Source organism: Eulemur rufifrons, chromosome 23 (assembly GCF_041146395.1).
Source record: "Eulemur rufifrons isolate Redbay chromosome 23, OSU_ERuf_1, whole genome shotgun sequence".
NCBI classification, from domain to species: Eukaryota; Metazoa; Chordata; class Mammalia; order Primates; family Lemuridae; genus Eulemur; species Eulemur rufifrons.
In genome coordinates, this window is record NC_091005.1 from 16,826,705 (window position 1) to 16,841,882 (window position 15,178).

General features: G+C 47.9%; 1 protein-coding gene and 1 non-coding gene across 2 annotated transcripts in view; both read right to left on the reverse strand.

Annotated features, from left to right (window-relative positions):
* Window positions 1–9,905: 9,905 nt before the first annotated feature.
* On the reverse strand, window positions 9,906–10,008 carry LOC138374043 (small nucleolar RNA U13). The gene has a single exon (XR_011231326.1). It is a non-coding gene; the product is annotated as a small nucleolar RNA U13 (small nucleolar RNA).
* A 1,545-nt stretch (window positions 10,009–11,553) lies between these two features.
* The window catches only part of CFDP1 (craniofacial development protein 1), an 80,369-nt gene continuing 76,744 nt past the window's right edge, over window positions 11,554–15,178 (reverse strand). The window contains exon 7 of the mRNA XM_069497894.1: window positions 11,554–12,460. Within this exon, the coding sequence (XP_069353995.1) occupies window positions 12,370–12,460 (91 nt within the window). The 3' untranslated portion in view covers window positions 11,554–12,369. The remainder of the gene's footprint in view (window positions 12,461–15,178) is intronic.

The following is a 15,178-nucleotide window of genomic DNA, read 5'->3' on the forward strand; positions in this document are numbered from 1 at the left end:
AGGAAAAGCGAGGCTGCATGAAGCAGCCGAAATTGCGAAAGAGAGTGGTGCTGGGATGGATGCAGGGGGCCTGAACCCGGACTCTGTGTGTCCCTAGTCCAGACAGACCTGGAGACCCAGAGCACATGACACGCAAAGGAGGGCAACTGAGATGAGAGAGGCACGTGGTCGTGAGGAAGAGGAGCCCGAGTCAGGGAAGGTGAAGGCAGAGAGAGGGTGAGATCAGAGCATAGGCGTCGTGAGGCAGAGAGCAAGGCAAACCCAGACCCACCTGGGAGCACGAGGGAAGTGACGTGAAGCCCTCCTCTTAATGAGCACAACTCACTTCCCCCGAAGGCGAGGATAAATGGATCGAGAAAGTGTTCAGAGCAACTCCCAGATGAGTATGCCGCAAAGCTGGGCTTGGGATGAATCAGGGTCACTTGGGCATGTCCCTGCCCTATCCGAATGCCTCCTTCAGAGACAGCACACTGGGCTGGCATGGCAGAAGGTTCCGAAACTCAGTCACAATCCAGTCCGGTCTGCCCTCGGATGGCCATTCTCCTCCTAGTTCAGGGCAGGTCTCTGCTCAGAGACAGGCAGACGGGGCTTCCTCCATGAATCTTTTCTTTTCAGAGGGTTCACACAAGTGGAGAGGAGCACACCGGCCCCGTCCGAGTGGGAGAAACATTTCTGGGAGGTAATCAGGATTCTATTTCACAGCCTTGACAGTGTGCACCTTCCCTGACACGACTCCACTTGTAACTGTAATCTAGGAATAATCAGGGATGCAGCTGAAGACCTAAGGGCAAGGCAGTTGATCCCAGCGTTATTTATAATGATAAGTGGGTGACCCAAATGGCCTGTGGGGCGACATCGGTAAACTATGGTGTGACCGCGTCATGGCATGCTATGCAGCCCTTACTGACAACCACGTTTGCAGAGAACGTTTGAGTAAATGGGGAAATGCTCATATTATAACAGTAGGTTAAAAAAAAGAACACAAGACCACATATTCCAGTGTAGTCTGATATGATTCTGCGATAATGGAAATGTTCTTACCCACACTTTCCGATACTGTAGACACGAACCACATGTGACTTTTTTTTTTTTTTTTGCTAATTTCTTTCTATTTTTAGTAGAGATGGGGTCTCGCTCTTGCTCAGGCTGGTCTCGAACTCCTGAGCTCAAGCCATCCTCCCGCCTCAGCCTCCCAGAGTGCTAGGATTACAGGTGTGAGCCACCGCGCCTGGCCCACATGTGACTCTTGAGCGCTTGAAATCTTGGCTAGCGCAATAACTGAATTTTTGATTCAATTTAATTTTTTCTTTTTATCGTACCCATGCAATCCTGTAGAATTTTTAATTTTAATAAATTTCAAATTTAAATAGCCACAATGTGGTGAGTGACTTCTGTATTGAATCGCACAGGTTCACTATAATCCCAATCATGTTAAGAAAAGTTATGAAAAACATATGAAAAAAGGCTGAAAGTATTCCAAGTACATACATACAGTCATTTTCTCTGTAAGATAAGAGGAGATTTAATTTCTTTTTTTTGTTTAATTTTACTGCTTTCAAATTTTCAAGCAATGAACAGGTTTCTTCTCTCATCAGAACAGCAGAGGTGTGTCACAGAAGAGAGGAGAAAAGAGCTGGCAGAGCTCAGGTTGGCAGGAAGGGCCCAGCAGGGCTCCCCTGGCTGAGCTGGCTGGGCGGAGGTGGATTCGCCCTGCACAGGGCTTGTTTTGACAGGAGCCTTGTGCGTCTGGTGGTTGGGTCTCCTCTGAGCTGCAGGCCAACCTCGCTGACACGCCACAGACTCGGCTTAGCCGGTGTGAGTGTGTGCGCGCGTGCACGGGTTTTACCATCTGTTGCCAACCTGGCAGCAAAGTGTTGCCTCTGCAGCTGTGTTTGTTGGGACTGGGGTGGATTTTGTCGTTTGGGTTTCTCACTTGCTTCTCAGGCCTGACTTCAGCTGCTTCTCCAAGTTACTGACAACTTTAGGGAGACTTCAGCCAAACCCTTTGCTGGGGCTCCAAAGACTTTGGGAAGCACGAGAGAGTTCCTGCAGGTGAGTGTCAGCAGAAGTCAGGGAGGGAACCTGGGCTAGCGTGCTCATTACGTGCTCATTACGGCTTTGCTGGTGTGGCAGTTTAGGAATTTGAAGTATTTGAAGTGGCAAGGATAAAGGAAGATGTAATTTTCTTAAATACATAGCTGGAGGCTTTTTAATTTTTTTGCAGGTAGGGAGGTCATACACAGTGGTTCTCAAACTTCAAACTTCGGAGTGCCTAAGAATCACCAGGTTGCTTGTTAGAAGTGTAGATTTCTAGTGCTAAACCCCAGGGATTATTTAATCCACCCCCTCATTTTACAGATGCAGGAATGGGGGCCGGGAGGCAGAGGACCAACGCCATGTGCTTGGGCCACAGCTGGTCAGCAGAGCTGGGATTAGAATCTGGGTGTCCAATGTGGGTGTCTTTCACAGTATCACGCTGCCTCTCAACTTGTCTGTGGCAGGTTTGGCCTTAAGGGAAGAGTTAGATGAAAGTGGGGTGTGTGGTTTTTTTCCAACACCAACCAATTCTCCAACACTAACTGAATGTCCAACAATTTAATTCAACTCTGACACTACCCAGAATTAGCAAATACCAGATAGGTTAAGGGCTTCTGCTCCCACGTCAGACATCAACTGCAAATGGGATGCCCAGACCACCCACACTTCTGCCCAGCTGACTACAAATTTGGGAGTTTCTAAGACTCCTTCCCCCCATCAGGTTTGAGAATTTGCTAGAATAACTCACAGACTCAGGAAGGTGCTACTGCTATACTTACACGCTACTGCAGTTTATTATATCAGATACAATGAAAACGTACACAGGGTGAGGGTCCTGAGTACAGGAGCCTCTGTCCCCCTGGACTTGGGGGTAAAACACCCTTCTGGTACGTGGCTGTGTTCACCAACCTCCCCCAACCCTGTTGTTTAAGGGTCTTAATGGAGGTTTCATTCCGTTCATGCCAATCATCACTGACTGTCATTGATTGGACTCAATCTCTAGCCCCCTCCCTTCCCTGACAGTTCTAACCCTCTGATCACACGGTAGGTTGGTTGGTAGGTTTTTAGGTCAACCAGCCCCCATCCTGAAGCTATCTAGGGCTCCCCCTGGATATGCCACGATCCCTCATTTGCACACAAAACACAGTAAATTCTAAGGGTATTAGGAGCTCTGTGCCAGAAACATAAAAGCCAAATATTTACTTTTTTATTATACCACATGGAGTATTTTCAGTTTTTTGGAAAATGCCACTTGCATTGCAAAGACAAAACAGGCCTGTACAATGATGCTTATTCTCATCAGTTCTAGCCTAGTCGTCTGCAGCTGGCTCAAGGGCACACATCAGACACTGCTGGTACAGGAGCAGGTGGGGAGAGGCAGTCACTGAAGGATGGGCAGGTTTCCCTCCTCGTGTCTTAGGACCCCGAAACTCAAATTCAGAGATCCAATACTGGGGCCAGGTGTGCCCCACGTGTCAGTCAGGGTGCCTCTGCCTCAAACTCCAGCAGTCCCGGGTTACGATGCAAAGGTGTCAGAGGACCCAGGAGAGGAGGGCTCCACCCAGCAGGACCCCACCACACTCTCAGGAGTTTTGGCTACACCTCCCGTTGAGAGAAGGCACGCACGACTGGCTCAAGGCCCAGCTGGGGCTCAAGGGCCCTGAGAGAGCTCAGGATATTGGACAGAGTTTGAAGATAGGCAGCTCCATGACTTCTGCCAGAAAATCACACGTTGAGTGTAATTCATTTTGCTATCATCAAATTTCAAGCTCATTTATCCAGGTTGGGAACCACTCATTTTGCATCCAACAAGTCCAGGCCTGAGCAGCATCCTTCTAACATATGGCCTGTTCACGTCCTGTCTCTGTGCATCTGTCAAGGCCATGCTGCGGGGTGGGGGAGTGGAGAGGCTGACTGGGCACCATCGGGTGGGAGGGGCAATCTCACCGGGCAGTTGCACGGGAGTGGCTCGCAGCCTAGTCCAGCCCCCTTGGCTGCCCCGGCCTCCCCGCACCTGCTCTGCAGAGAAAGGCGTGTTGGGGCACCTGGCAGGTCATCTATGTGAGTCACTCATCTCCTGGGAAATGTTCTAGCAGCCACCTGGGGAGACCACTCTGAAATGCCTGCTACCTAGAATGGGATGCAGAGAAAGCTCCCTGATGCCCAGCAAGCTCATCACCACGGCAACCCATCCATCCTGAACTGCTCCTCCTTTGGGCCTCTGGAAGGGAAACTGACTGAGACAATGCAAGCTTAAATGCTGGCTTGTCTCTCTTCTGAAAAAAGTTATCTCAAAATATTTCAGATAAATAAGAAGATATAATGGAAGCTGGGAGCAGTGGTTCACACCTATAATCTTCGCACTCTGGGAGGCCAAGGCTGGAGGATCACTTGAGGCTAGAAGTTTGAGACCAGCCTGGACAACATATCGAGATTCCCATCTCTAAATAAATAAATAATGTACGAAATATCTGTGTCCCTACCTCCCAATTTAAGATATAAAACCACACCTGTGAATGAAGCTCCTTTTTAATCTTTTTCTGGTCATATGGCCTTCCCTATCCCTATGCTGAGCTTATATATCACTATATATATGCACGTTCTGAACCAGTATATAGTATCTTTTACATGTTTAAAAATTTTTATTGAGGTGAGATTCACAGAACATAAAACAAACCATTTTAAAGTGTATAATTAATTCAGTAGCATTTAGTGCATTCACAAGGGTGTGCAACCATCACCTCTGTATTTGCATGTTGTTAAATTTCTACAACCGGGATCGTGCAGGAAGCCTTTTGCAATTTGCTTTTTGCAAATTGCATCAATGCTGCTTACATGGATATGTTGATGCACATGGAACCAGTTGGTTCATTTCGCTGCTGAATCATATGCCATTGTGTGACTTTTCACAATGGATCCATTCTCTTGGTGGGCACTGGGTCGTGAAGGCGTTTAGAACGTGCCACCCCAAAACACGCCACTCTGGCCTATTGACTATGTTGAGTTAAAGGCACTTGAAAAATAGCAGATGCAAGGACACTCTGACCTTCCTTCTTTTTCTTAAAAGCAGATGAAATTAGCATGTGAAATGTGTCTTCCCTTTACCAAAAGGAAAGAGATGTTCTTATCACCAAGGACAGGAAGTCAAGGATGAGAGAAATCTGTACAAACTTTGTTAAACTAACTCTTATCTTTCGAGTCACTTTTCCACCCCAATTTAACTACCAAGCCTCTTTGCCTTGTCACATTTTCGCAATTTATTACTCTTTGCCCAACTCAGCATATTAAGTGGTCAACTCTGATTCTTTGGGTCCTGGTTCTTGTAAGGACTTCCACATACATGTAAAAAATTAAAGCCTGTATGCTTTTCTCCTGTTCATCTGTCTTATGTGAGTTTAATTCTTAGGCCCAGCTGGAGACCCGAAGTGGGGGGAGACAAATTTTTCCTCCCTCCCCTACAGTGGTTTTCAGGTTTTTACAATTCCCAATACAGGTTGAGCATCCCAAATCTGAAAATCTAAAATCCAAAATGCTTCCCAAATATGAAACTTTTTGAGTGTTGACATGACGTTCAAAGGAAGTGCTCACTGGAGCATTCTGAATTTCAGATTTTCGGATTTGGGATGCTGAACCAGTATAATGCAAATAGTCCAAAACCCCCAAAAATCCAAAATCTGAAACACTTCTGGTCCCAAGCAAGAATCCAATAAGGGATACTTAAGCTGTAATCCGGCCTCCTGTGCACACGCTGGTGCTTCTCAAGGGTGTGCCTGTGTCACGGACCATGTCCAGATTTATTAGACATTGCCAAAGTGTTCTCTGAAGTGGTTCTGATTTATACCATAGGCGTGGCTTTCTTGGGTAGGAGCTAGGTGGACAATTTAATTATAGTAACTTAACACTTGGATAGCGTATTTCGCTGAATAAGATGTTGTGGGTGGGGCAGAGCAGGATTACTAACTATGCTCAGCAACCTTTTGAAGGAGAGGGATCTGAGACTCAGAGAGGCTGAGCTAGGAAAATCAGAGGCAGGATGCCACCCAGTGTCTGACCCGATGGCACTCTCCTTCCTCACCCTCATCCTCAGCGTAGGCACCTTGTACCTTATATGAGCACAGACTCAGGCAGCCTACCCATCAGCTTTCTGAGATCACAAACAGTGAAAGCTGGCTTCAGACTACGGAGGGAGGCCCTGAGAAGGGGCTTTGTGGCAGGCTGCTGCAGGGCCCTGGGGGGGACACTGCTGGACTTCTACATCCATTTCCTTGTAGAAGTCCACTTGCCTGTGCACAAAGATTGCATTAGGCAGTGTTTTTGGATCCAAGTCGCCCTATGAGGGCATAAACAAAAGCAGCAGTAAAAAAGACTTAGCAGAAAAGGCCGAGGCGGGAATCCTGGGCACACCTGCGAGCCTGGGGAAGGTGGGGCGGTGGGAACGGCACACACTGTACCCAACTCTCTGAGCCTCCCACACACCAAGTGGCTGCAGCCATCTGGGCACCGAGTCCCTCCTCCTCTCACTCCCTAACCCCAGGCAGCCTCCCATGAGGAGAGGGTAACACTCACTACACTGCTCAGCACAGAACTGCGATCATGAGCGGAGCTTACACGTGGGTGACACCTGCCACCAGGCCTGTCTGAACTAAGGCCGAAGGGCGTGTAGAGGAGGGCTTCCCGGCAGCATGCCTCCCCCTGCCAGGGCGCGGTTCAGACACTGCCCCGGTGTGGGCAGGATCGGGAGCTGAAGCCAGTGTGCCCACCTTTTGGTGAACTCTGGTGAAAATCTTTGGCACTGGCGGTCCAGCTGCCATCCCCTTCAACTGCAAGTAGCTCCTCAACCTTTGATTCTTTCAGCCACTTGCCCTCAAATCTTTCCTTCCCAACATGGCGCTGGGACCCAGAAAGCCATGGGAGGCTGTTTAATCTTGCTCCCTCCCATTTCCTGCCTCCAGTCATGCCCCACGGATGAGCTGTTTTACTGGATGACCTCAGGCAAGTTTCCTCTTCTGAAAGATGGGCAGAGGCTCTAACTAGATAAATGTGAGGAAGCACCTGGCACATGGGACCATGCGATCATTTGTTGCTGCAGCGGGGAGCTTCTGATCCTTCCCCAGGAGCCCACCATTCTCAGACCAATTGCTGTTGTTCACTTCTAGTTTTGGTAATTAAAAAAGTCATGACTCTTACCCAACACGCCTGAGCAATTCCAATTCTGGGTAAGGAATGACACCAAAAAGCGGAAGACCACACTCTCAAGAGCCTGTTCTCGGCCCTTTCCACGATGCCACGCCAGACCACACAAACCACACCACACCAAGAGGCAGCACAGCACCTGGAGAGCCTGTCACCTGGCCTTCCTGGTCCCTGCCCAGGTGCCAGAAGCACCATCACTCCACTCTCTCCAGTTCTCCTGCCCTTCCACAGTGCCAGCCCCTTGGCTAATCTGCTGAATGGCACAGTTGTCATGAAGACAGGCAGGCACCAGGCTAAGCGTCCGCCAGGGCTCTTAGTCCAGTTCCTCCTTACTGGCTCCAGTAAGGCACAGCTCACTCAAAATGTAGTTCTTAATGTGCCCCCTTTTGTCCCTAGAGACCTTATGCAGAGTTCTTAATTAGAGCACTGTGTTCCTCAGGAAATAGGTGAGCAGAGCACATCAAGAGGCTTGTTTTATTCTTTGACCTTATCCTGTTTTAGGGCAGCTTTTTCAGTAATGAGAAGGGACCAGATGCCCTGGAAATACAACAAGCCCATCTGGGACATGGAGAAGACAAATGACTGACAGCAAGAGCGAGGCCAGGAAACTCAACTCCCAGGGAGTCCCTGGGTTCCGCAGGAGCAGTTATGGAGGTGTCCTTGGACCGTCCTTGTCAGCCACTCAGGCCCCTGCAAGGGACGAGCACTGTACAGGCAGAGGACCGCCCAACGCCTCTTGGCCTGACTCATTCTTTCCACTTCCCACTTCCCGTAAGCATTTTCCTTGACAATTCCCAACTCCTGGATAAGGGACATCATTTCCTTTGGGAGTTAGACAGATTAGCTTTCACTAAATGTGGATGTGATGAGCTAGATAAAATATTATTCACTTGCTCTTAAAAACTGTAGATGAGATAGTATCTGCATGGTTCAAATAAAACTTCAGTGAAAAAGGTGACTCTTGATGGAAGATGAACACACTTCATTCAGCCCCAACAGCCAGGCTGGCCCTGGTGGTTCCCTGAGAAAGGCTAGGCGTTTGCTGAGGTGGCTCAGGCCTCTGAGCGAGGTAGGAAGAGATTGGGACTGACAACAATGCTGGCTGAGAAGGCAGGTCCCACGGAGGGCACGGGCGGGCTCAGGCAGGAGGACAGATGACGGAGAGGAAGGCCCAAGAGTGGCCCAGACCTGCCTCAGGTGCCCTCGCAGATGCCCACCTGCTCAGCCCTCTGAGTGCAGCCACAGCACTCAGCCCATGTGGATGGCCAGGAAGGTCTCAGAAGACTCCTGTCTCCTGGGACCTGGTTTGCACCTACAAAAAACAGCCACTCATTTTAAGAGACCAGCTGCCAATGCCCATGGGCCCTGTCTTGCTGGCTGGTTCCTTCTGTCCTGTGAATTTGATCCACAACAGCAAGGAGTGAAAAGGGGTCAGAGAAGGTACTTCAAAGTCTGGGAAGATGAGGTGACAGAATCTGCAAAGCTTGGCTTCCAAGTTGTTAAAAGAGGCACAAGATCTTAGGAGGTAGAGAGGACCTCCTTCCTAGACCAGGGTCCCCTCTACCATACTCTTGGCCACTGTCAGACTAGCAGAGTGGAGAAGTGGGGCTCTGGGAGGCTGCCCATCCTCTCCTAAAACAGCTTGGAACACTTCAAAATTCTTCCTTATACAGAACTCAAATATGCCTCTCTGTGACAATTTTTTTTTTGTTTTTTGGAGACAGAATCTTGCTCTGTCACCCTGGGTAGAGTGCAGTGGCGTCATGATAGCTCACTGCAACCTCAAACTCCTAAAGGCTGGGACTACAGGCGTTCACCACCATGCCCAGCTAATTTTTCTATTTTTAGTAGAGACACAGGGTCTTTCTCTTGCTCAGGCTAGTCTCAAACTCCTGAGCTTGAGCAATCTTCCTGCCTCAGCTTCCCAGAGTCCTCTCCGTGACAATTTAAAAAACATTTTATTAGGCCACGCGTGGTGGCTCACGCCTGTAATCCTAGCACTCTGGGAGGCCGAGGTGGGCAGATCGCTTGAGGTCAGGAGTTCGAGACCAGCCTGAGCAAGAGCGAGACCCTTTCTCTACTAAAAATAGAAAGAAATTATCTGGCCAACTAAAATATATATAGAAAAAATTAGCCGGGCATGGTGGCACATGCCTGTAGTCCCAGCTACTCAGGAGGCTGAGGCAGTAGGATCGCTTAAGCCCAGGAGTTTGAGGTTGCTGGGAGCTAGGCTGACGCCACGGCACTCACTCTAGCCAGGGCAACAAAGCGACACTCTGTCTCAAAAACAACAACAACAACAACAAAAAAAACATATTATGAAAAATTCAAATCTATATAAAAGTAAAAAGAATGGCATAATAAATATATTTCTCCCCCAGCTTCAACAATAGGCCTATCTTGTTACATCTCTGACCCTACCCACTCCTCTGGGACAATTTTAAAGAACAAATGGAGAAAAGTCTGCTGGTCTATGACAAAGACTGAGAGTACCAGGTACCCTGGTTGGCTGATCTATTACCTACTCCTAATTTCCTCCTTCCCTGTATTCCATGACAGACGTTGTAAATATCAAACACTTTTCCAGCCTCCCCTGCAGCTAGGGGTGGCCTGATGACCAGCTCTGGCCAGTAATGGGACATCAATGAAAGCCTGCTCTGAAGCTATTTTTGTCACATCAGACAGGTAACATGCAACGTCATAACAAGGCTTGAGGGAGGCACATCTCACACACGTGCGTGAACACCTCATCTTCATGCTCGTGAACTACAAAAGCATCTGAAGCTACTTTTAAATGTCTCTGTAAGATGATACATGTGTGTACATACATACATGTACACAAGTGTCAGCCAGAGGAAGTGCTTCATCAGTGAGATGAAGTGAGGTCGGTACGGGAGGCTTTTAAAGAGGTTCCATGGAGATCAAGAGGGAGACAGCTGAAGTCAAGGCAGATGGCACAGTTTAAAATGGGAAAGTGTGGGACAGCAAAGTAGGGATCTACAAACTGGGAGAGAGGGCAGCTAAAACAGGAACAGTCCAAACAGCTATGTATTCCCTGACAGGCGGCCAGATCTGTCAAAAGGGACTAGACTAGAGGGGCTTTTCAAAAACTCACGGATGGGTGAGGAGGCATTGTGTGGAGGTCCGATGTGTGCAGCAAACCTACTGGGAAAAGATGTACCTTTCAGGAGACAGCAGAAGGGAACTGACCTTTCTACACAATTGTGACATTAATCTAATGCAGGGTGCAGATGGAGGAGCCTGTGTGAGGGCTGGATCCTGAACAAGACAGGCTGGGCCTAGGCACACAGTTATAATTTTCGTTGACACATTTGACTTCTTTCTCCATGCTTTGGAGCAAAGCAAAAATAGCAAACTCACATGTGGGAAGAGCCCAGCATGCTTTTGGCAGCTTTTGTCTTATCTCTTAGTCTTCAAAGGTGTGAACATTTGCTAAAAAGAAAAATCCTAACTTATTACAAACCCGGCATCATTTATTCTATAGGATTCCAGATCATTTTTCAAACAGGGAGAGGAGGCAACTCATATGTTATTGAAGTATTGGCTGCTGAGCTGAAGAACTGTGTGAAATGAAATGCCAGAGGCACTCAGGACTCAAGAGAGAAGGCAGGGAAGCCATCAAATAAACGGCTGTGAATGACGGGGATGCACAGGGAGCCCGCATGGGAGACGTGCACCTCAGATCTTGGTTGGCACCTCCTGCAGGTGTGGATGTCTCACCCTAATCACAATGCTGGCTGGTCTTAGGTTAAAGGACTTTCCTCTGTTATTCCTGTGTCTCAGTGCAGGACCGTAACTGAGACCTCACCAGCTACTTGTTGGCTGGCCTGAAATGCTCTGTTACCACTTTTAGAATCCTTTATCACAGTGGATATGAACAGACAATGTCCTCAAATGTAGCTTGTAAATGATCTTTCTCAGTGATGAGATCCATAACCCCATAACCACCTAGTGTTGACAATCAGGCCTTGGGTTGCCATGAACTCTGACCACACATTAGAGGCTTGGATTGGGAGACCTGCCACGAGCTAGTGCTCATACACCTCTGCTCTGTCATCAGGTCACGTCACCCCCTCAGGTACTGATGTTTACAGACCATTTATATCATGCCATTTACAGACCAGAAAATGGAGGTGTAGGAAACTGCCCTGTGGTCAAGGTCACACAGGCAGTACTGTATGAGCAGGAAGTGGATCCCAGTCTTTGGAACCCCACCTTCACCCAAACCTGTTCATGTACTTGGGCAACGCACATACACACGTGTGCACGCATGAATACACATACATGCACACACATCAGAAGCAGGCTGTGGGGTTTAATGCTTTATTGATTTGAATGGTCTTTGCCACTATTTCCCTCTTCATCAAAAATTTGTTTCTCTCCTCTGCTGCTCCCCAGAGAATGTCTGACTTTAAGCAGGAAGTATGGAATTTAAATTTTCTTAGGGACTATGAAAAAGAAAGTCCTTCAGAATATTCTTTGATAAACCAAAACTTGATGAATTATTGAGGTGGGAGCACATCTCAATTTGACTTTTCTTTGGTAATACGAAAAAGGCTGAAGGAAAAAAAAAATCTGCTAATTCAGCAGTAACATATCCTTATTTTCAGCCTTACATGATGTCAGCAGGAATCCCATTCAGGAGAGACAGACATCAGGAGAAGAGCCTGAGCAGAATGGAGAACAAACCGCCCAGGGTGTGGTGTTCCTTTCACACTAGCGAGCCCCCTTCCCTAGGTCTCCAGGGCAGGGCTGACTGCAGAAAGAGCCTCATGGCCCCAGAAAACTCACACCCTGGCTGGTCAGCTCTCTTTACCAGGGCTGCATGTGCTGGCTGGGACTGGGAAGGGCTGGGCAGCAGAATAAAGGGCAGGTGAGTGAGGTCATCGTCTGCACCAGCCTCTCATAGGACCAGCTTTTATTTATTTATTTCAGGACAAACTTTTAAAAGTAAAATGAATGAAACCATGTGAGATCAAAATACAGGCAGAACTTCAATGTAGATAAAAAGACCTTGCTGGGAAACAGTCGATAAGAAACATTGGAAAACATTTCACAGATGCACAAGAAGCTCACATTGTAAACAGGATTAAGCTGCTATCGATTTTGTCCGTGACATCAAGGTTTCATTTTGCTCAGCCTGAGATCTCGCTCAATTTCAAATTGCCTGTGATCCACTCGGTCTAGGAAAGCTTTCCGCTCAATGTACCTAGAAGATGAAAACAGTATTTGTCAGCAGAATCCAGTAGGAGAAACTGCCTCACCTGCACGGTCCCATCCCCCAAGTATAAACCAGGTTACAGTCAGCAAGAACAGAGGAACACAGTCAGGGACCAGAATGACCGCCTGTGACTCTTCCAGTAACATGCAAGCCACTCACATTGGGACTCAATGAGGATGTTTCTGGTTCAGAAGTGAAAGAAAATATTAATAAAATTAAAAGGAAAAGGCAAACACTTATCAAAGGGAAAGTACATTAGAGGCTGGGTAGCAGGAAAATGTTGTAAATTTTTTTTTTTTTTTTTTGGCCTGCCGGCTCTCTGTCTCTGGGTCGGGGGGGAGGCAGTCCAGGGCAAATGTTGCAATTTTATAACAAGATTTTAAGGGAAGAAGAAAGAACATGGGTTTAGTCAAGCACAGGTTCAAATCCTAGCTTGATTACATGTTAGCTGGGCAATGCTGGACAAGGACTGAATAACTCTGAGCCTAGTTCTTCTGCACAACATGGTGATGCTTTTAGCTTTTAGCTCTTTCCTTCACCTAATCTCTCCTCCCCTTGGTATCTTCCACTCCGACTGGGGCCAGGCTGCTTCTGCTAGGATGACAGGAGAGCCCTTTCCCTAAATTCCTCTAAGGGAATGAGATTAAGGGCCTCTGTGGCCTACAGTCCACATACAGGATCCCTTAAAAGGTGGACACTCTGCCCCCTAATCTGGGGCCAGGTTCAGCAAACAAGATGTCCCTCGTCCTTCGAGGCAGGATAGGGAGGAATCACAGGCTGAAGCAGGCGGCTACACTTGCCAGGAGGAGACTGGCTGCTTAACGAGACACAGCTGCGTCTTAATGCACCTCCTTGCCATAAAGTGTGCCAGGATCTGCCTGGGGGGAGGAGATCTCTGCTGCTAATTAATCTATTGAGAGAGCAAAATTGCCATTGAAAATGGGAGACATAATTGAATCTCTGCACTAATTTTCTTTTGTTGCACTGTGGAAAATGTGCATCTGTCATTACAAGGTCGTTACATTTATAGTGAGAATGTTACCAGGTTCAGGAACCTGTGTTCCTCTGCTGAGTTCAGGGTCTTGTTTTCCCTCCCAACAGCATCCTGGGAAGAAGTCCAGTCCATCCTACCTGTCTTCTAGCCAGGCCTGTGGCCACTAACCCTAGACCTTCCTACAGAGGGCTGGCCAGAAACATGCAGGCTCTGAGGCCAGAGGGCTTAGAGTCTTAATTTTTTTTTTTTTTTGGAGACAGTATCTTGCTATGTTACCCAGGCTAGAGTACAGTGGTATGATCAGAGCTCACTGCAACCTCTAACTCCTGGGCTCAAGTGATCCTCCTGCCTCAGTTTCCCAAGTAGCAGGACGAAAGGTGTGTACTGGAGTTTGAATCTTGACTTGCTGGCTGTGTGACTCTGGGCAAGGCACATAGCCTTGCCAATTCTATTTCTTTATCTGCAAAAAAATAAAGGCTAATCATACCTACTCTGAAGGGCTGATGTGTGGATTGAACGAAATAGTGTATACACAACGCTGGGCACAGAGCAAGTACTCAATAAAATGGTAGCTAATGCTGTCACCATCATTTTAGGAAGCTAGCTTCCACTAGAGTCCTGAGGATGTAGATGGCCCACATCCTGACATACATTATCAGCAACTAGTAACCACCACCTGGTCTGGATCAGGGGTTGAGCCGTTGTATCAAAACCGTCAATGAGGCCAGAATGGCTGGAAACACAGAATGGCACAGCCTGCTCTTGGGTTGGATATACATCCTCATAGTCAGAGTTGTCAGATTTTATAAGTAAAGATACAGGATGTCCAGTTAAATTTGAATTTCAGATTTCCTGGCAGACAGGGAAGCTGTAGACACTGCAGACCCCTTTTGATTGAGAAAACAGGGGTACACCAGGATAGGTAAGTATAGACACACGACAGAACAAACTTACCTCCTGTCTACAATTGACCTCTGATTCTCCTGCTATCCAAAACTGCCTGAGGGGCCTCATCCCACCACAGCCGGTCATCCCTCCACCCCAGCCACTGGCCCTGGGTGACTCTGCTACCATGAGGACCAGTATTTTGACAGCACTGGGCTCTAACTGCTCCTCAGAAATGCCAGCAGAAAATATGGGTGAACCATGGCATGAGATATTGCTGGGCTGTCATTAGCCCAGGTGAAGAGGAATTTAGGGCACCTTTCAAGAGAGATCTCCCAGTACTACCTGCCTGGGAGATCAGGTGGAGGAAGTATGTGGCTTTGAGCATTTATGTCTTTCTTCCCGACTTTCCTTTAAAGAAGAGGAAGTGATACTTAAATTAGGATGCTGACTGAGCATCAATAAAGTCCTTGTAGGTTCCTAGAAGCTGTGTTGGGTCTAGCTGACCTTGAAACCATCAAGAGCAAAGCCCAGGCTAGGCACTAAACAGGCAGGTGCAGGTGGAGTTCAGGCTGAGGGAAGGCCTCAGACAGCACTGAGGGGCACATGTGCAGGATGCAACTGAATTCTCAAGGGCAACCCAGACAAAGGCCATCAAGGCAGGTCTGGCGACTTTATTCCTCCATGCATAGCCATCTGCAGCTGCTAACAGGATGCTTGTGACGGCCTTGGTTTACTGCCAAGAGCTGACCACGAACGAAACTATTGGATATGGACTACCCCACCACTGAGAGACAGAAAAGGTGCTAAGGATGAGAGTGGCTCTG